Source organism: Coenobita brevimanus, chromosome 17 (assembly GCF_032717465.1).
Source record: "Coenobita brevimanus isolate Jiangsu-jjx chromosome 17, ASM3271746v2, whole genome shotgun sequence".
In the NCBI taxonomy this organism is placed as follows: Eukaryota; Metazoa; Arthropoda; class Malacostraca; order Decapoda; family Coenobitidae; genus Coenobita; species Coenobita brevimanus.
Genome location: NC_136970.1, coordinates 36,483,951 through 36,505,469, shown reverse-complemented (window position 1 = coordinate 36,505,469; position 21,519 = coordinate 36,483,951). Strand labels below are relative to the sequence as shown.

Here is a 21,519-nt window from a genome sequence, read left to right as displayed (position 1 = left end):
ACTGGGTCAGGGACCAATAGTCGTAAAGTGACTGCTGAGTGTCATAGTCTGGGGATGTTTGTTAGATGCTTTAATATTCAGGCTTGTTGTACAACTTCAATGCCAGGGATGATCTTAACATAAAATTTGCATTAAATGAAAAAAAAAAAAAAAACATACAAGGCTTCCATGTCGTTTAAGTATGACAAAGGGAGGTCTATTTTTTTCTCAACTGTTGACCAGGGTATTATTATACTTAATATCATTATATCTAATTATACCATCGTAACTGAACTACCTGAACTGATATAAGTGCTTTACCTAGGCACCATAATAATTCATTTACACAGTATCAGAAAAAAGAGAACATGGTTATTGTGTACATTTTAAAATCTGCGAATATGCAAGAAGAATACTGGGACTGCGGAAAAATAATTATGAACATTATATCTATGTGTCTATCTAGATAGATAGATAGACTGATAGACAGACAGGCAGATAAACAGATTGACTGATTGAACTAGATATCTCTTTCTGTAATTCTGTATCTACCTATCTATCTATTTACAGAATATGTAAACAGATTAAACAGATATATATATATATAGATAGATAGATAGATAGATAATCTATATCTATCTATCTATCTATATATATATATATATAGATAGATAGATAGATAATCTATATCTATCTATCTATCTATATATATATATATATATGGCTCACTTGGTAAGCTGCTGTACTCACGCAGTTGCAAGCGCTGGTTAGGAGGAGGAGGCCGTAGCACGGGCCGAACAGGGTAGTACTCCCGAGGGGAATGGGAATGCTGGTGATAGGGAGAGCTGGAGCTCCTGTTTCACTAGCTATCTAACCATCCCCCTTTGCTGACCTTTTCAGTGTGACAGTAACATGGAGAGTAGACCAGCATACTCTGCCAAACATTTCCTCTAACTATCTATGCACTACACCACATGCACTTTAGATTTCACACAACGTATCCCACTACGTTACAGGGGTTGGCGCCAGCAAGGGCATGCGGCCAGAAAACTTTGCCCCCGCTACCTAGTGGTGGATATATATATATATATATATATATATATATATATATATGTACTGGTATATATATATATAGATAGATAGATATATATATATATGCAGTATATACGGTATACAGGGTGTTTCAGAATGACTGAAACCCATTCCTCCAGGCGAGGCCCGATATGGGTTTCAAACATTCTCAAACACCATTATATATATATATATATATATATATATATATATATAGTGTACTGGTATATATATATATAGATAGATAGATAGATAGATATAGATAGACAGATATAGATAGACAGATATAGATAGATAGATAGATAGATAGATATAGATATAGATAGATAGACAGGTGTGTGTGTGTGTGTGTGTGTGTGTGTGTGTGTGTGTGTGTGTGTGTGTGTGTGTTGTGTGTAATGTAGTAGATAATGTTTATCAGGCAGGGAAATGTCGAAAATAGCTAGCAAGATTAGGAATAATTTCTGTTTTATTGAAAAACAAAAGCATAAGATAATCTGGGAGGCTAGAAAGTACACACACACACACACACACACACACACACACACACACACACACACACACACACACACACACACAAATCCTCTCTCTCCATCTCGTTATGTATTTAGCTATCTATCTCTCTGTCGTTATTTGTTTACCTATCTACTGTATCTATCTATCTCTCTATCCATCTGTCTATCCAGTCGTGTGTACCCTATGCATACAAGTGCCCGCGTCTCACCATCTGGTCAGCGAGGTGGTGTGTGAAGCAGGTGAAGCTGGCCTTGCCCCCGACCTGCGCCACAATTTCCGTGTTGTTCTGCAGAAGATTATTAAAAGCTCTTAGCAGGTACCTACAATGACGAATTTTTCCTTTATTTTTCCTACCTATGAACGATTTTACCCACCCACCTTAATAAGGACTTTTCGGACTGAAGGAATGAGACAAATACTTTAAGTCCTCCACATCCCTATATATATATATATATATATATATATATATATATATATATATATATATATATATATATATATATATATATATATATATATATATATATATATATGTTAGATAAGTGTAACTGAATATAAGCTGGAAGCCTGAGTGACCAAATTCTATGATTCTCTCTCTCTCTCTCTCTCTCCATTGAAAATGTTACCAAGTTTTCTAGATAGAACTCTTCACAATTGTTTACTCTTATTATTATTATTATAATAGATTTTTTTTTCTGTTTTACTCCCATTATCACACGAGAGGATTTTTTATAGAAATGTTTTGACGAGTATTGGAAGGAGGTGGAAGAAGACACAGGAGAATTTGAGTAAAGCTGAACTGCCGACTACTCCCGACTACGGGTTCTTCAGGTGAATTCGAATTAGTTGGGAATAAAGTTCAGCTCTGCTTCACACGTATTTTCTTCCACCTCCTTCTCATACTGTTTTTTGAATTTGAACTGTAAGCTAGTATCAGAAAATGTCGTGTATATTTTCAGTTACAGTCCACATAATATTTAATCTAATTTATTGGTGAAATGTAGAGCAACTGCATGATATAAGACAGAAATATTGACAAGCATCCTCATACAGGGGCGCAGCCAGGATTTTGCCATGGGCAGAGCCTGAATTTTGATTGTCATTATTCCTGAGACACAGCTGCTTGAGATGCATTATAATGGTATAAAGTGTAATTATAAATGTTTCTAGCGGTAATCAGGAAGGGGAAAAGCACTTGAATTAATCACTAATAAGGAATGAGTAAATATATATATATATATATATATATATATATATATATATATATATATATATATATATAAATACTGTAAATGTCACAATGACTGCCTTCCCCTTCTGCTTGTTCTTACAGAATGTGGGGAGGGGGGCTGAGACACACGGACCATCCCCCTGGCTGCGCCCATGTCCTTTTCCACAACTGCAGTTCAAGAAAGATATTTCGAAACCTGTCTCTCTGCCCTCTTGACTGTCATGGCTGCCGCCCACACATCCTCCTGCTTCTTCCCCTTCTGCTCCTTCTCATTCTTCTCCTCTGCGTCCCTCCTGTTGTCCTCCTCTCCCACCGCAGGCAGAAGATGGTGCCGTTGTCCCTCACTCTTGACACCAAACACCAACGGGGAAGACGACCATGGTGGTGAAGACAGAGATGTGTCCTCACTTTTGACAGTGGTGAGAATGTGGTCTGTCAAGAATACAAGAATATTTATTAATGATCGTATTATTTTTGTTACAAATTATGCAGTACCTAGTGCATTACTGCATAACTCTATGACTGCTGGTAGACAAAAACTATACACCATACATACAGTGCCCCGACATACTGTGGAGAATAAAGTGACACTAAATTATGATATCCAGGTTCAGTTAAACGTGGCCAGAATACTCATTGCAAACAATGCTAATTTTACAAGACAATCTCCTGTCTTGAGGATGAGATGGAGGGATGGAGTGGAGAGGTATATGCGAGAGGGGTGTGTGGGCTGCGGGAAGGGCAGTGAAATGGAGGAGGGCTGGACGACGTGGAGGCGATTTGTTTGTAGCTACCTCTCACGGGATTAAGGTGTCTGACAAAAGACCTTATAGAGAGACAGAATCTCCTGTGCAGTTATATACATTCTCAAAATTTCGTAGGTAAATAGCAGGTCTTTTCCATAAATACCATGGCCAAGATGAAGGGAGACGCTGGCAGTCAGGTCTTGTTTAGCATATTATTCCAGCAATTATCAGAAATTTTTACTTAACTAAAGTTCAATTACTTAAACTAAGCGAGGACTTTTTTTTTTTTTTTTTTTTTTTCTGAATAAGACACTGCTATGGCTCTACAGCTTTTCTATGGCACTTCTTCGTGACTTGCGCTGTATTCTCTTATTAAAGTTTTGCTACAGTTTAGTATTCCTGATGGAGAGATGACATTTATACTCTTAGTTAGAGTGAATAGGGTATAATAATGAGGCAGAGATTTTTTAATGAAAAGATGAAGGAACCAAAGGAAGCCCATAATATAACTGTTCCCTCCAAGAGAGAGAGAAAAAAAAGAGGGCCAAATTCAAGAGCAACCTGAGTCTGTTTCTACTGTCCCCATTTAGCTTCTCAGGGTACAGTTTTATTCAGCTGACTGATTCATAGGAACATGAGACTGAAAATACTGTCACCATTAACTCTCTCGTGGTCATGCAACTTTTATATTCGATCCCACGTAACATCATTGGATTCTGTTTCCAGTGGTAAAAGGGGAACACTAAAATAATTTTGAAACGACAGGTCTGACATTTTCTTTTCAGTCCTTCTCAAGTCCTTATCAATAACAAGATGCAGTAAAAGCTTTGCTAGTTGATGCAGTTCCCCAGTCGAGTGTTGTTTGTGAGCTATATTTGGGATAATATCTTTCATTTGCCATCTGTCTTTCATGGAACTCCTCGCTTAGTGAATGGGTGGAATTTAACGAAACTTGGCCCGGTGATACACAGACATGTGCAGAGGAGGGTGTTGGAAGTGCCGGACCATGTGTTTTAAGTGCCTGTTGTGCCAGCCATTAACCAATGATGACAGTAACTAATGCCCTCTTATTACTTTGAGCACCTGCACTGAGCTAGTCCTCCGCACGGCCCAGCTGATATGGCTGATCGGACTGCAAGCCAATGAAAAAAGTAAATTAGAGATGCTATTGTGTATTTTTTTTTTTTTTTTTTTTTCTTTGCTAATAGTCAGACTCCTACTAAACAGTATGTTTATCTTTCTTCCAGACAAAAAAAGGTGAAGGTGAAAAATATGAGTTCAACCACGAATGATAACTTCTATTTCAGTCCCTTGTGTTCCGCCTACATCCTTTTACGATCCCGTGGCAGCCTGTGTCGAACGATGTTATATCAGAGCATGGACGGCAGCGTTGATGCAGCGTGACCTGTAAAAAACTGCGAACGATTTTGGGAAGGGAATGAAGATCTGCGAGATATTGACACAGGTCTACTCTAGCCTCTAAAGTCTAAACCACTCAAACGGTCAGTCAGTACATTTCATGAATCACTCACGAATGGATGTCAGTCTTTTGCTCCCCTGAAGTGTTAGTGTAAGTAAGTACATGAAAGCAAGAAAGTCTAGAAAGGAAAGAAAGTGTGTTTCCCAGAGAGTGACTACTTATCAGTGTTTGCGTTTGACCTGGCAAGGTAGGGGAGAGAGAGATATGCATCCCTCTGGCTCCCTCGCTCCCTCGCTCTCCCCACTCTACAACCTCCAACGCTACAGTGTAAAAGGTAAGTTGTATTATTTTTCTTTAATTCACTTGTGCAATTATTTTTTCTGTAATACTGTTTTCCTATTTTGTGTGTGTGTGTGTGTATGTGTGTGTGTGTGTGTGTGTGTGTGTGTGTGTGTGTGTGTGTGTGTGTGTGTGTAGGTAAATTATTCATATTATTATTATTACAGCTACACCTACAGCCTCACCAACCTCTTAACCCTCCCCTCCCAGCCCACCGTGCTCTGGCCTTATCATTTTTTTGTTTTTTAACCACAAGAGTTGACGCTACACAGCTGCACTCATTATTTCTCCTCCCTTTCCTCCACTCTTTCCTGAACCACCGAGAAAAAAAAATAACGAATAAACATTATAAAAAGAGGGAGGAAAACATTCATTAATTTTGATATTTCTGTTCGTAAGTACATATTATATTACGTGCTAAATCTGTTAACCCACCCCATCCCGACCACTTTTCCACAACTGACTCCCCCCAATCCCGACCATTTTAGGATTTTTTTTTTTTTTTTTGGCTCAAACCTTCGCTTTTGGTGAGAAGCATCGAAAATTCATAGAGAAATCGCTCACCTGAGGTTTAAAATACTCATTACAGGTAGGAGTACCTCCTTACCTTACTGGGTTTTCTATCAGGCTGGCACCAAAGAAAACGAGTTCTATGGGAGGATAACTATTTCACACCACTCATAAACGGTATTTATTTATTTACTTGGTACGAATTTATATGTAGTACGAGAGTATATTGGTTTTCAAGCAGTAATATAAGCATTATGAGCATTGTTTCACTCACTAATACCTGACCTTTTTTTGCCACATTACCTGATCATCATTTCTAACTGTTTCTTCCTCTAATGCTATGTAAAGTTTGACCTCCACATTGTCATTGATTGGGGAATCACTCTGGCCCTGAATTTCATACCGTGGCATGACATGGCTATACTGGCCAGGTCACTGATAACAGGTGAATTGCTGAGACAGTGGCATGCAGGGGGGGGAGGGGGTCATGCTGGGTAAGGCATTGTCCCTGCCTGGCATCTTGTTGAGGAAGGTGTCACGTGTATACGTACCAAAAATGACTCGCGAAAATTGAAAATTGTGCAAATTGGGGACCTTGCAATTTTTTCACGTTTATGTACATCGACGGGATTGGCAGTGACAAAACGTGTGGACGTTAAAGAACGTCGATGGGACGCCGCGGGTTAATTTTCACACATCTTGGTTTGCACAAACATTTCAGCAACATATGAGGCGTTCTCGTGGTGAATATGTGGATAAAAAACCTTCCCTTCCCTTCACACCAATTCCCTCATTCCAGGTGCTAATATCGGGTCGTATCGAATCTCGGCCGAGACGGGTCAGCCCTAGGTCCAAGGACTTGGTTCAGCCTACACACACGCATCAGCACCCATTATCTTGAAACACTAAAAATACCATCTTTCCACACGGATTAGACACCCATAGTAAAAAAAAAAAAAGAAAAATCCATACAGGAATAAACATTATCAACATAAAAGAGGGAAAACATTGGTAAATATATTTTTTATAAGTACTTATATTATTTACTGAATTTTTTTATTTTACATATTTCTAGTTTTGCACATGCATTTCAGCAATATATGAGGTGTTCTCTATCTGTCTATCCATCTATTGCCTGAAGCCTTAATCCCGTAAGGGGTGGCCACAAACAAATCGCCTCCATGTCGCCCTGTCCCCCGCTATTTCCCTGCCCTGCTTCCAGCTCACACACCCCTCTCTCATATACCGGTATCTCTCCAGTCCATCCCTCCATCTCATCTTGGCCTTCCCTTGCCTCCTCCCTCCTCCACCTCTCACATACACTCTCCTCGCCAGTCTCTTGCTGTACATCCTCTCCACATGGCCAAACCACCTCAATGTGTTTCTCCTAACGCTTCCTATCACATCCACAAATATGTTTTGAATATCTTGAGACTGACGTGCACTACACTGCTACACACCCCAACAATCAGTTCAGATCCTGGTGCCGTGATGAGTAGATTTTCGATTTTTTCGCTCGCGGCCATGCCTAAACACACACATTACACTAAGTACCCCGACCTAGATGAAAATATCTTCTCTTCCCTTCAGTAACACACAACCACCCTGTTTACGATGATGAATAAATACAGGGATAAACAAAAAGGACATGAAATTAAAAAGATACAATTTTGTCTTGGTATCTTTACCTATTTGCTCAGGTTTGTTGTACTGGCTTGGATCATTCGATGCAGTGCGAATTGTAGAAAACTGTGAAAACGTTTGGGAAGTGAACGAACATCTCGGACATGAGACTGACCTTCACTTCATGGCTCACAACTCATTAAATTTGTCGCTTCACCACCTGCTGCCGTGACCAGTGGGTGTTCCATTTTTCGCTCCCGGTCATGCCTATAAAACAGTTACACCCATTATCTCGACCCAGACAGAAAATATCATCTTCCTCCTCCCTTGCGAAACACACAACCACCCTTTATGCGATTATAAATAAATACAGGCATAAACAAAAAAGAAATGAAAATAAGAGAAGAATACGTTTGTTTGGAATATCTACCTATTTGCTCAGGTTTGTTGGACTGTTTTGGATCATTATACATATTCTTTGCCTTTCACAAGCATAACAGGGAAGTTTTCCGTGTTCACGTGATGTTTTTGTGGGTGGAAACTGGAAAGGCCTTTCTTCCCTTCCCATTAATAAGTTAGTGCGAGGTGCAAGATCGTTTTGCATGTCAACCCTCACCGTCCAGCCTGTACACTGAAGGGATGACGTTTATCTTGTATAAATCTGAAAATAAAAACTCTCGTCTCCCTTTTCCAACAAACTCCACCATCCAGAGTAAAAAAAAAAAAAAAAAAAAAAAAGTCGTTCTTACCATAAACAATAAATCTTAAAATGCAAAATCAGTTAATAATTTACATATTTTTAAATTTCAAACCTCGTGTATTATGTACTGAAAAACTTCAAAATACACGTATCTAGCCATTTCACACCATTTCAGCACATTGACAATGTGTTTTGGTTAAAAAAAAAAAAAGAAAGATGCATCTGCAATACCAACTTGTAACCGGTATCAGCTGCCTAAATTTGCGCAGCTTCCGCGTTCGATTGCATAGCTCAGGGTCTAGGAAGCAATTGCACTGCAGGGTGCATCTAATGTTCCTCTTCAGTTTGGCAAGGGAAAAAATCGTTTTCAAAACTTCAAAAATTGGTCCAGGGGTCGGCCAGTGGGTCCCGACGTACTACACACGGTCGGCCATGGAGGAGTTAAGGAAATAATAAAAAAGGAATATCCCCAGGGTGTGGGAGACAAATGGAATGAGATTATCACTATAGCGAGGGAAAGTCAAGTAGGTATAAAGGAGAGCAGGTCAAATAACAAAAGAAAATTTTTATTTAACTTGTCAGAAAGCATCACAAGAGTAGGCTACATACAAGAGGGTTTTATCAGTCTTCCCACTGTTGAAGTTATCAGAACCATTATTTCATCACTGCTATTTATTTTTATTATGCTAGGTGTTTAAGGGTCAGCTTCCCGTCCCTTGAACGCCCAGTGTGCAGCTGGGTTCCCTTTCTAGACCAGAGCTTAGACAAATAAGAGAGAGGCAGGACACAAAAACTCAGGGCAACAATCTTACATGTATACTGACAAATTCCAGATGTGGAACAGGAAGACGTCACAAAACAGGAATCTAGGAAATTACATGACATGTACAGAGATCATGGGTGGTAGTATCGCACAGGATATTATGCGGACAATAGTTCAGGGTAAAAGAGGATAGTACAATGAACAGCACTTAAAGTGTTGGTCGGGGGAATCAGTCACTATCACTTTGAGCGAAATTTACACTGTGGTAAGAATAGGCGGCTTGCCTCTAGGTCTTATGTCGCGGAAGAATATATTACTAGAGCGAAGATACACATCCACTCAGGTTCCTGTAATCACTGCTTGGCTACTCTCGTCCTGTCATTATTTCACTGTTGTTCTATACTTCCGGCACTATAGCACTGAAAGAACTTGGGCTTAGTTTCCCTCTAATATCTTAACACACTGCCCGATGCCTAGGTTGCTGTTACACTGTCACTGCACTTCCACTGTCACTCACTGTCGGGGCTGGGTAGGGTGGTGGCGGGAGAGCCCACAGCCCAGCTCCTGATGGGGGCTAAGTTCCACCAGGGGCTTCCAAGTCCTGCGGCCACAGGATCACTCATAGGGGAGTCCTCTTTCGTCCGGGGCTGCATGCGGAAAAGGGCCCCACACTGTCAGGGCTGGGAACTGGGTTCTGGCCCTCGGGACTGGGGCCTAAGAGTTTCCTGAAGGGCTCACTTAGGCACCTGATGGAGGACAAGTGTCGTCTGCATTAGGGTGGGGAAAGGTCTCGCCCAGGGGTCCTGGGGGTGGCCTCAGGGGCCCATCAGCTGCGGTCTCTGGCCATCGGGGACGCCGTCAGGAGTGGTCTACGGTGTCAGCCTCCGTAGGAGTCCATCAGGTAGGGTCCCCCTGGATCCAGCTGGGTGGAGAATAACCCTGGGGACAGTACAGGGCTTCTCCATGGATCCTCGAGGCTGAGGCCTTCCTCCTGAAGGTTGCCTCGCTGGTGGTGGACAGCAGGGTTGTCTGCGCCCCTGTTGGCTGGCAGGTCTGATGGCAGAGTGCCCTCTTGTAGTGGAGTCACAGGGGGCGGGGGCTTTGGTGCTCCTCCCTGGCGCGGCTGCTGGCCGTCACTGGGTTCCCATGGGCAATGAAACAAGGGTGATTGCAGGCCGTCCCATCGTCGTAGGCGCAGCTACCAGCCATCGCCTGGCCCGACTCACTGATGGAGATGCAGGCGAATTGCAGCTACCAGCCGTCACTTACCTGTCGGCGCATCTAGCAGCCGTCGCTTAAGCCCCGTGTGGAGGACGACGTGCCGAAGAGGAGCGGCTACAGGCCGTCTCCTGCTGACGGGCGCAGCTACCAGCCATCGCCAGTGTCTTGTCCTCTGAGGCAACTACAGGAGGAGAGGGGACATACCCTTCTCTCCACAGTGCGGCTACCGGCTGTTGATGGTTCCTGTAGGGCGGTATAGCAGCACCTAACAGGGGAGCGGCTACTGGCCGTCTCCTGCCATGTGGCTCAGCTACAGGCCTTGGCCTTTTAAGGGCACAGCTACCCGCCGTCACCTGAGCCCAACTACAGGCCGTGGCCTTTTAAAGGCACGGCTACCGGCCGTCACCTGAGCCTGAATACAGGCTGTGGCTCTTAGGTGGGAGCGGCTACCGGCCGTCTCCTGCAGGGCAGAGCGGCTGCAGGCTGTCTCTGGGAAGCCTTCTGAGTGGCTACCGGCCATCTCCTGAAGGTCTGAGCGGCTACTGGCCGTCTCACAAAGGGCGCGGCTACCGGCTGTCGCCTGAGCCAGGCTACATGCAGTGGCTGTTGGGGGAGAGCAGCTACCAGCCATCTCCTTCAGGGCAGGGCAGCTGCAGGCTGTCTCTGGGAAGCCTTCCGAGCAGCTACTGGCTGTCTCACAAAGTGCGTGGCTGCTGACCATCGCTGGGGTGCTGCTTGGAGCCAAGGAAGTAGCTCTGCCCCGATCCTGTTGAGGGTCAGCTCACCCGCAAGGTAGTCTCCGTTTGCTGCTATGGTGGTGGCGGGCGAGTTCCGGGTCATAGGGGAGTGCGGCCTGGACGGACTTACGTCCCTGTCGCCCTGAGTCTGGCCACGCTTTGTCTGCCCCTCCGTAGGCTCCTCCTGTGGGTGTTGTGATGACCTCGGTGACTATACCCAGCATTTTACCACCATCGTCGGGGAAAAAGTCATGTCCCCGTGATTGGAGATGATGGACTTTGATGGTGTTGGTGTGGTGCACTGGCTGGAGGTGTTGGAGGAGGGTGTTCCATCCATTTGGGTGTCGCAGGTGATGAAGAGGGTGGATGGGTCTGTGGTGGTGTGGAGTCGCAGGAGGTGGAGGGGGCCACGGATGCAGTGTTTGTGTCCGAAGGGCGGCGCCCGTGTAGCTCGTTGTATTCTCATACTGGTAGGTCTTGTCTCCTGCAGAGAGCTGTGCTGAATGCTGGAGACTGCTGGGGAGTGTGGGGTTTTATGATGGGGCACTGCAGCGTTGTGTCTCTGAGTAGTAGTGGTGGATGGGATTTGTGCCTGGTGTAGCATGAGTGTGATGGGGCTTGTGTTAGGAGAAGGAGTGTGGTTTTGCGGTGAGGTGGGTGGTGTAGGGGTGGTGGCATCATCTTGCAGGTGGGTGTGAAAGGCAGCCAGCGCATGTGATGGTGGTTTCTAGGGAGGGTGTGGGCAGTGAGTTGGGCATGGAGTGTCGGTCTGTTCGAGTTGGATGTGGTGGGAAGGTTGGAAGGGTGTGTGGGGGTGGAGGGGTGGCGACGGGGCCAGGGGTAGTTATAGGCATTGGGTGGGGTGAAGATTGGGCGGGCGGAGGAGAGGTTGGTGCATGGGTAGAACACGTGGTGCTGCGCGTGGGGGATGGGGGGAGCGGCAGGGAAGGGGTGGGGGAGGGGTTTGGCATTTGCGTCATTGGTGAGTCTTCAGGTGAGGTGTGATAAGGCATGACGAATGGGTGGGTGGGAGGAGACAGGGAGGGGGAGGCAGGTAGAGAAGGCGAGAGTGAGATGTAGCAGTCATAGGAATCAGGGGGAGGGTTGGCGGCGATGGTTGGTGGTGGGGAACTTTGGGTTGGGGTTGCGGTGATGGTGATGTATTTTGCTGGTGGGCGTGAAAGGCAGCCAGAGTGGGTGATGGCAGGTTTTAGGGTGAGAGTGGGTGGTGAGGTGGGTGTGTGGCACTTTGGTGCTTTGGCTGCATGTGGCGTGGAGGTGGAGGTGGTGCACCGGGGTGGGGCAGTTTCGGCCGGTGCTCCAATGGTGGGAGTGAGCGAGGCGGTGGGGCTTGAGGTGGGTGGTGTGTGGGGGTGTGAGGGTGGTCTGGTACTGGAGATGGGTAGTGGTGGTGAAGTGGCAGATGAGGTGGCATTAGGTGTGGAGGGTGAAGGGGCTGGAGGTGAAGAGGTGGGAGGCTGGCTGTGGAAAAGAATTTGTGGCGGAGATGAGGGGGCGGGTGTGGTGACATGAGGTGTGGGTGTTGAGTAGGGAGTGCGGGCTTGTGGTGCCATCCCGGTGTTTGGGTGGTGGCAGGGTTCTGTGCTCGTGGTGTGGGGTGGGCGGTGGGTGCTAAGCGAGAGGATTGTGTGGATGTGGGGATAGTGGCAGGTGGTGTGCGGTGCTGCAACCATGGTGTCTTGGTTGGGGGTGGTTATACTAGCGGTGGTGGTGAGGTGGCAGGAGCTGAGGTGCTGGATGTGGAGGATGGTGTGTGGCATCTGAGGCGAGGTAAGGCAGCTTGAGGTGTGGACAGTGAAGGAGCCGGTGGTGGTAGGGAAGTGCGGCCTTGTGGCGTTGTCTGGATGTTTGGTGAAGGAGTGGTGTAGGTGGCAGCAGGGGGCTGAGCTCGTGGTGGAGTGGCGGGAGCTGAGGTGATGGGTGTGGCGGGCGCGAGGCATCTGGTGAGGTCACTGGGGATAAGTTGGGGGTCTGTGGGGATGGTGAGGTTGAGGGTGGGGTAGGGGAGGTGACTGAGGAAAAGGAGGTGGGTGAGGGTGAGGGGGAGGAGAGTGTGATGGAGCAGGTGTAAGGGTTAGTCGTGTTGGTGGGGAAAGCAAGTGGTGGTGAAGTGTGGTGGGTGGAAGGTAGTAAGTAGGAGGAGATGGTTTTAGGAAGTATGTTAAGAAAAGGGGTGAGTAAAAGAGAAGAGATAGTGGGAGAAGAGCGAAATGAAATGTGATGTTTCCCCCTGTCGTAGACTGGGGGGGGATGTTAGGTAGCCCCCGCTAGTATAGGGGGGTGCGGGGGCGGTGGGGGGCGCCTTCTGTGCCTTTATCATAGGGTTTTGTTTCCCTTAGCCTCGGGGCAATCAGCATATGGTGGGGCGGCTTGAAGGCGCCTTTGGGTCATTCTGCTGCCCCAGGCAGCTTTTAACTGCTCGCAGATGTCGTGAATAGGGCATTCGTGGCTGCAAGTAGAAAATTCCCATGGGTTAATATCAGTGATGTCCATGGGAAACTGATTGATTTCACCAATGTGTTGAGGGGTGGAGTGGATGGCTAGAAGACGCCTCATCAGTTAGATATCTTTATCCAGGTCTCCCATCGGGTCATGGATTATAAAATGTTCTTTGATGAAACTGGGGAGGATCCTGATGAGTGTGTTAAATATAAGCTGTTCCCAGGTTTCATCATTTGCCTAAGGGTATGCGGCGGTGACAAGTCGCCTGGCCTGGGTCACGGTGTTGTCCAGGTTGCCATCGTGGGTCAAACTATCGAACTGAGATAGTGCCACTACTTTTCCTAGTGAGGGAGTAATGGCCTGGCTTAAGAGTTTCGTGAAGTTTTGCCATGTGAGCCCCGGGACAATTTTTGGCATGATATTTGCTGTCGCTTTACCCAGTAGTGGAAGTGTAACTGTTACTTTCTGTTTGTCATCCTTGAACCCGATATCTAGTAATGGTTTAATAAATGCTAGATACATGTGGACATCGTATTGTTCTGGGTCGAGTTTAGCAAAGTGTACGCGAGGTTTGATTGCCATTTTGCCGGTATTCCCTTAGTGCCTCTCTCGTATGCCCGGGTCAAGAACCACTGCTGTCCATCAGTGTTAAGCTAGGTGTTTAACCCCTTAACCGCGGGGCGTCACTTTCGTGACGCTTGAGAGCAAGAGATCATACCACGGGGCATCACTTTTGCGATTCTGTGTTATTTTGAATTCACCCGGGCTTTCAAGTGGTAGCTTGTATCATCTATCAGTAATGCCAATGTCCAACACTAGTCAGCACTCCTAATCTCATCTGTACTCCCATCCATTGTTGACAATTTAGCCATTTCTCCCTGTTCTTGACTCCCCTCCCTACCTTCCCTCCATTACCCTCTCCTCTCGCCTGCCTGGCCGAGCTACGCTAAGTAAATCTTCCCTGGAATTTTCCACTGATTTCATCCATTGAAATAAGCCCTATGCCCTATTCTTATACCAAATAATATATGCCAAAAAGAAATAAGGTAAGTGAGAGTGTCATACACCTGGAATTGGTTAATTATCACCTGACAACACCTCACGTGCACTCGTTCGCTAGTTTTTGCTGTTTATTTCCCCTTGAAATATGCCGTATAATCTATTCTCATACTAAAAATATATATAAGGAGGGAAGGGAGAAGCCTAAGTGATATTTACATTCACCTGGAACTACCTAATTTATAATGTATTGTCTAGATTTCCTGCCAATCATTTAACTGCTATATATTAGCAGCTGTCAAGAGGCTGACGTTGGCAGTAATGCATTTCCCTAGGTAGGCCACCCCGGCCCACCCCCATCAGTTCACTGTCATCTTCCAAAGTGAAAGTATGTCTGTTCGCTCCTGCTAACTTCCGCCGCTTTTTAGCCCCATGCAAAGGGCCCTGTGACCTTTACCCCCTACTAAACCTCGTATGGAAAGAGGTAAAGGGCTGAGAATTGAAAGAGAGTGACTATGATTTTTCTGTTGAGTAAACAGTGCAAGTGGAATTGTAAATAATGTGTAAACAGCAAGTGAAAGCAATGAATGTAAATATACGTGAACAATGGAAAATAGTTTTATTAGTTACTTCAAGTGACAGTGCATAACACAGTGTAAATAAGATAGAAATGTAAATAATGTATATAAAATAGAGAACGTAAATAGAAATGTAAATGAGTAGTAATATAAGAATACGATTATATATACTAGGAGTAATGAAAGTGAAAGTTATACTCTAGCATGTATAATACTATGAGTTATGAGAGTGAAGGTGAAAGTGACATTCACTCTCAATGGTAGTATACAGGACGAGAAAGTGAATGCTACGTAGTTTACTAAAAGAAATTGAATGCCTACAGTGACAATAAACTACTGTTACTGAAGGAAACTTATGGAAAAAGACTGTAGATATATATAAGTGTTATATAGTAATAGAAATATAAACTGTGAGTGTTTTTATGAATAATAAATGACAACACCAGCGGCGAACTAGCGCAAGTGGGAAGGTCATACGCCCTCGTAATTTTCATTGCTTTCACAGTTTTTTTTTTTTTTTGGAGTATGGATTTCAAACTATTTGAGAATCATAGAATAGTGTTTCTAGTGATAATATCAGGCTGTGGTAATCATATTACGGGTTGTCGGGAAGTGTAAAGTGGAGACTTCGTTACCCAACTTCAGAGGTCTCCACAAGTCCTACGGTACTCGACGAAGGGTCAACAAACACCCCAGGAGAAAGCTGAAGGTATGTGCCATAAGCATATTTGATTTTAATATTCTAGGACTAATAACTGATTTTTGGCAAATATTTTTAGAGAGTCTGTCGGAGGTGAATATCCCTGCAGGTGCCGCAAGAAAAAGTAAAACAAGCCCGCGATTAAAGGGTTAAGGGTCAGCTTCCCGTCCTTTGAACGCCCAGTGTGCAGCTGGGTTCCTTTTCTAGACCAGAGCTTAGGCAAATAAGAGAGGCAGGGCACAAAAACTCAGGGCAACAACCTTACACATATACTGACAAATTCTGGATGTGGAACAGGAAGACGTCACAAAACAGGAATCTTGGCAATTATATGACATGTACTGAGATCATGGGTGGTAGTATCGTGCAGGATACTATGTAGACAATATTTCAGGGTAAAAGAGGATAGTACAATGAACAGCACTTAAGGTGTTGGGTGGGGGAATCGGTCACTATCACTTTGAGGGAAATGTACACTGTGGTTAGAATAGGCAGCTTGTCTCTAGGTCTTACGTCGCAGAAGAATTATACTACTAGAGCCGAAAAACAGATCCGGTCAGGTTACTGTAATCACTGTTCGGCCACTCTCGTCCTGTCACTGTTTCACTGTTGGTCTATATTTCCAGCACTATAGCACTGATAGAACCTGGGCTTAGTTTCCCTCTAATATCTTAACACACTCCCCAATGCCTAGGTTGCTGTTACAGTCACTACACTTCCACTGTCACTCACTATGTTGGGGCTGGGTAGGGTGGCGGCATTGGCAGAGGGCGGCGGGAGAGCTCACAGCCCGGCTCCTGGGGTCTCTGTGTCCTGTGGCCACGGGATCATTCACAGGGGCATCCTTTCTTGTCCGGGGCTGCATGCAGCAAAGGGCCTCACACTGTCGGGGCTGGGAACTGGGCTCCGGCCCTCGGAACTGGGGCCAAAGAGTTTCCTGAAGCGCTCACTTAGGCGCCTGATGGAGGACAAGTGTCGTCTGCAATGGGGTGGGGAGAAGTCTCGCCCAGGGGTCCTGGGGGTGGCCTCAGGGGCCCATCGGCTGTGGTCTCCTGCAGTCAGCGATGCCGTCATGAGTGGGCTGCGGTGTCAGCCTCCATATGAGTCCGTCAGGTTGGGTCTATCAGGAGCCGGCTGGGCAGAGAATAGCCCTGGGGACAGTATAGGGCCTCTCCACGGATCCTCGAGGGTGAGGCCTTCCTTCTGAAGGTTGCCTCACTGGTGATGGACAGCAGGGTTGTCTGCGTTCCCACTGGTCGGCAGATCTGATGGCAGAGTGCCCTTTCGTAGTGGAGTCACAGGGGGCGAGGGGCTTTGGTGCTCCTCCCGGGCGCCGCTGCTGGCCGTCGCTGGGTTCCCGTGGGCAATGAAATGAGGCCAGCTGCAGGCCGTCCCTTCGTCGTAGGTACGGCTACTGGCCATCGCCTGGGCCCGACTCCCTGATGGGGATGCAGGCGAAATGCAGCTACCGGCCGTCACTTGCCTGTCGGTGCGGCTACTGGCCGTCGCCTGAGTCCCGTGTGGAGGACGATGTGCCGACTAGGAGTGGCTACAGGCCGTCTTCTGCCGACGGGCATGACTACCGGCTGTCGCCTGTGTCTTGTCCTCTGAGGCAACTACAGGAGGATAGGGAATGTACCCTTCTCTCCCCAGCATGGCTAGCGGCCGTAGCTGGTTCCTGAAGGGGGGTATAGCAGCACCTGATGCGGAGCATCTACCAGCTGTCTCCTGCCATGTGGCCTGGCTACAGGCCTTGGCCTTTTAAGGGTGCGGCTACTGGCCGTCGCCTGAGCCCGACTACAGGTCGTGGCTCTTAAGTGGGAGCGGCTACCTGCCGTTTCCTGCAGGGCAGAGTGGCTGCAGGCTATCTCTGGGAAGCCTTCTGAGCGGCTACCGGCCATCTCCTGAAGGTCTGAGCAGCTATTGGCTGTCTCACAAAGGGTGCGGCTACCGGCTGTCACCTGAGCCCGGCTACAGGCCGTGGCTATTAGGGGGGAACGGCTACTGGCCTTCTCCTGCAGGGCAGAGTGGCTGCATGCCATCTCTGGGATGCCTGCCGACCAGCTACTGGCCGTCTCTTGAAGGTCTGAGGGGCTACTGGCCACCTCACAAAAGGCGCGGCTGCTGGCCATTGCTGGGGTGCTGCTAGGAGCTAAGGAAGTACCTCCACCCCAATCCTGTTAAGGGTCAGCTTGCCCGCAAAGTAGTCTCCGTTTCCTGCTATGGTCAAGGTGGGTGGGTTCCGGGTTATAGGGGCGCGTGGCCCGGACGGACTTACGTCCCTGTCGTCCGGAGTTGGGCCGCGCTCTGTCTGCCACTCCGTAGGCTCCTCCTGGGGGTGTCGTGATGCCCTCGGTGACAATACCCGGCATTTTAATTTTCACTAATAATTCTTCAATAAAGAAAACTAACTTAAAAAGAAAATTTCGTGATAATGGTAGATAAACAGCATCATTTTGAGGGCTCCTCGGCGAGTGTTGCCATCGACATATACGTGAGCATTAAAAATGTGAGCATTAATTAGTCACGGCAAGCACTCTTTTGCTTATTTAAAGTAATTAAAGTGTACGGACCGTTATCATCTTTAAAAGAAGAACAAATTAAATATATTCTTCGTGTTTTAGATGAACAACTGAGTGTTTTATTCCCAGGAGCACAAGGGAAAGTATTTTAAAATACATTATCGATCATCTGGCGTCTGTTACGTCGACATCAGCCGCCAATTAGCAGCAGCGAATCACACACTACTTGCCCCATAGATCTCAGGTGAACAGGTCAGTCAAATAGGGTATAATACATCTCTGCGCTCTATCTTTGCACCTCATCATAGCTCTCCTCTCCCGCTCTTTCTCCCTTCACCTCACTATTTTGCTTATTATCTGACTCTCCATGCATCCCATTTGGTAAAAAAAAATATATATATATCAGGGTACTCCCAGTTTCGTATCTGACTCTCCATGCATCCCATTTGGGAAAAAAAAAAAAAAACACACATCAGGGTACTCCCAGTTTCTTACATTCTAGCACATTCACATCAGCTCAGTATCTGCTGCTTCTTTCATTCATCTACTTCTTTACCTGAATCCCTTCCACCTCCATTATTTTCATTCTTCAGCGCCTGACTCCTACCGTGTCACCCACACCCCGCTTTACTGTTTGGCTTATCGAGTGTTCAGCATCGTTCACTCTGGTCGTCAGATTCTTAGAGAGAGAGAGAGAGAGAGAGAGAGAGAGAGAAAGAAAGAAAGAAAGAAAGAAAGAAAAAGGACTAGAAAGGTTTATGATTTATACGATAAATTCTTTTGACTCTCTCTCTCTCTCTCTCTCTCTCTCTCTCTCTCTCTCTCTCTCTTGGCCTTTCATTTCACCGAGTGCTACTTCTTTATCTCTAGTGCCACTTTTCATCTCGAGTGTTACTTTTCAACCCGGCTGCCACTTTTTTAGCTTGAGTGGTGGGCTTTCTTTTTCGAGTTGTCTAACGCTGAAGCAGGAAAGGGCCTGAAACAAGATGGTCGCTATGAAATGCTTGTTTTTAAGCCTGAAAAATTCGTTAGTATGAAAGAAAAAGAAAACTAGAACACTGACGCTATTTCCTGCCAGCCCCCCAGTAAAACACGAGTGAACTACACAGAAATATAGTTGTCATACATGTCACATATAATGAGGCGATGCGGGAAGAGCTAGGAAAGACGAGAAGCGGTACACAACCACCCATCATCACCGTCATTCGCCCATTGACTCCGTGGCCGCTGCGGCGCTGCTGAGGGCTCTGCCTGAGCCAGACCTGAGTCTGTCGCTAGTGGTTAAGTTGCAAGAGTCGCAGAGTGATTTAGTTATCTTTCACGGACATTAATCGTATTAGTTTATCCAACTTTATCTATCTATCTACCTATCTATCTATCTATCTGTCTATGTGTGTGTGTGTGTGTGTGTGTGTGTGTGTGTGTGTGTGTGTGTGTGTGTGTGTGTGTGTGTGTGTGTGTGTGTGTGTGTGTGTGTGTGTGTGTGTGTGTGTGTGTAGACTATAATGATACATATCTGAATCTCTGGAAAGTCTGTAAAGGGCTTATTTTAAAAGGAATTACAGTACATTCACATGAGAGCCAGTGAATCCTGGAGTTCGAAGATGAAGCCTGGCTGGTATACATTCAAGTTGGTTTTCCATTACCCAGTGACAAAGGCGCGTCTCTCTCTCTCTCTCTCTCTCTCTCTCTCTCTCTCTCTCTCTTATGGACGACACCAGAATAGGTAACACTACATTAGCAGAAAATGATAGAACATTACTGCAGCAAATTTTGAACAAAATGGCTGAGTGGTCATCAGACCGGCAGATGGCCTTTAATATAAATAAATTGTAGACATTACATGTCGGGAGTCGCAATAAAAAAATATGAGTATGACATGACAGGACAAAAAAGAGGAGGAAGGGGGAAGATCAAACAGCGTTAATGATGTTGGCGAGACAGTGTCAAGAGATATAAACTCTCCCAGGAATGTAATGAAGCAGCCAAGAAGACCAGTAGAATGCTGGGATTCATAAAAATAATTTTCACTCAAAACCAGAGACACCGATATCCTACTATACCCAAGTTCGGTATGCCCTCACATGAAATATACAGTTCAAGTTTTAAGCCCCACATCTAACCAGGGCCAGATAACCCTGCTGTGGCCTGGTAGGCAACGCAGACAGTTGGCCTGCAACATATAGACCTCTTTTTTCCGTTATTTCCAGTGAAACTTTGGCATGACCTGTAATGGCCTTTTTTGATGGCCTGATGGGTGATGGCCCTTATTTGGACGGCCAAAGCGTATATTTATTCCGCTCAGAAAGTCTGGATGGCCTGTGACCGGCCGTGCCTTGGTAGGGAGCTGCCCATTTTGCCTGTATCTGGTAATCCGGCCCTGCATCTAACCAGAGACATAGCTAAATTAGAATCTTTACAGTGTAGGGCAACTGACTGATTCCTTCAGTCCATACTAAATCCTATGAGGACAGACTGACGCAACTTGATGTTTACTCTTATCCAAACGTCGATTGGCGGGGAATCTAATACAGTGCTTCAAGATAGTTAAGGCCTTCGATAATGCACAGATTTTTTTTTTTTCAGATTTGCCTGGATAGGCCTACATGGGTATAATATTGAACCATCAGGAAACATAGGTAACCTAGACGTTACCAAATATTTCTTCACTGGCGATGTTGTCAGTAAATGGGACAGGCTCCCAGAATGTGTTGTGGGAAGCACAAGCATAAGTACGTTCAGGAACAGGCTAGATCATATCTGTCAGAGGAAAATTCGAGGATCAAACAGGAATCCCATCCTGGGCTACCAACTAAAGCTGGAGAATTGATTGTCAACACCCCGTGCATAGTATTCATAGTACTTAGTATACCCTAAGAGCACGAAACCACGAGGGTTCATGTTTTCTGTATCCTACAAAAGTATATACAGAGAAAAAAGAATCCATAGAACAAGGTTGTATTTTTAGCAGTTTCATATTAATAATAATATGTTGTTCATGTACTCTTGTGAGTGACTTGGGTTAAGCGTTACCCATCCCGTTAACGTTAGAACCACGAGGTCTGTGTAGGGATGTACAGGGGTATAGCGATAGGTCTTGACTCTTGTCCATATCTGACCTGACCTGACCTTACTTATAATCTGCCAGGTGTGTGCAGCTGATCCCACCAATATAGCTACACTAATTATAACATCGGCCTCCCAGCAGCTTTTAAAGTTTGCCATAATATAGCACTATTTATGCGTGTGTATGTATAGCATCTGTATGCGTAATCTTGAAGCATATGGATGTGTATTGGAATGTACATTACTTATCTAACGTAGTCAAGCTGGAAATGTGATTTGAACGTCACGTTCAAAACTTATGACGTAGTAAAAAAAAAAAAAAATGCAGTAGCTCA

General features: G+C 45.7%; 1 protein-coding gene across 1 annotated transcript in view; it reads right to left on the bottom strand.

Moving 5' to 3' along the window:
- The window catches only part of LOC145391153 (lachesin-like), a 78,234-nt gene extending 68,683 nt beyond the window's left edge, over positions 1–9,551 (bottom strand). Inside the window, exons 1-3 of the mRNA XM_080265831.1 lie at positions 9,416–9,551; positions 3,111–3,229; positions 1,775–1,852 (exon numbers count right to left, since the gene is read on the bottom strand). Coding sequence (XP_080121957.1) covers positions 1,775–1,852; positions 3,111–3,229; positions 9,416–9,551 — 333 coding nt within the window. The remainder of the gene's footprint in view (positions 1–1,774; positions 1,853–3,110; positions 3,230–9,415) is intronic.
- Positions 9,552–21,519: the final 11,968 nt, after the last annotated feature.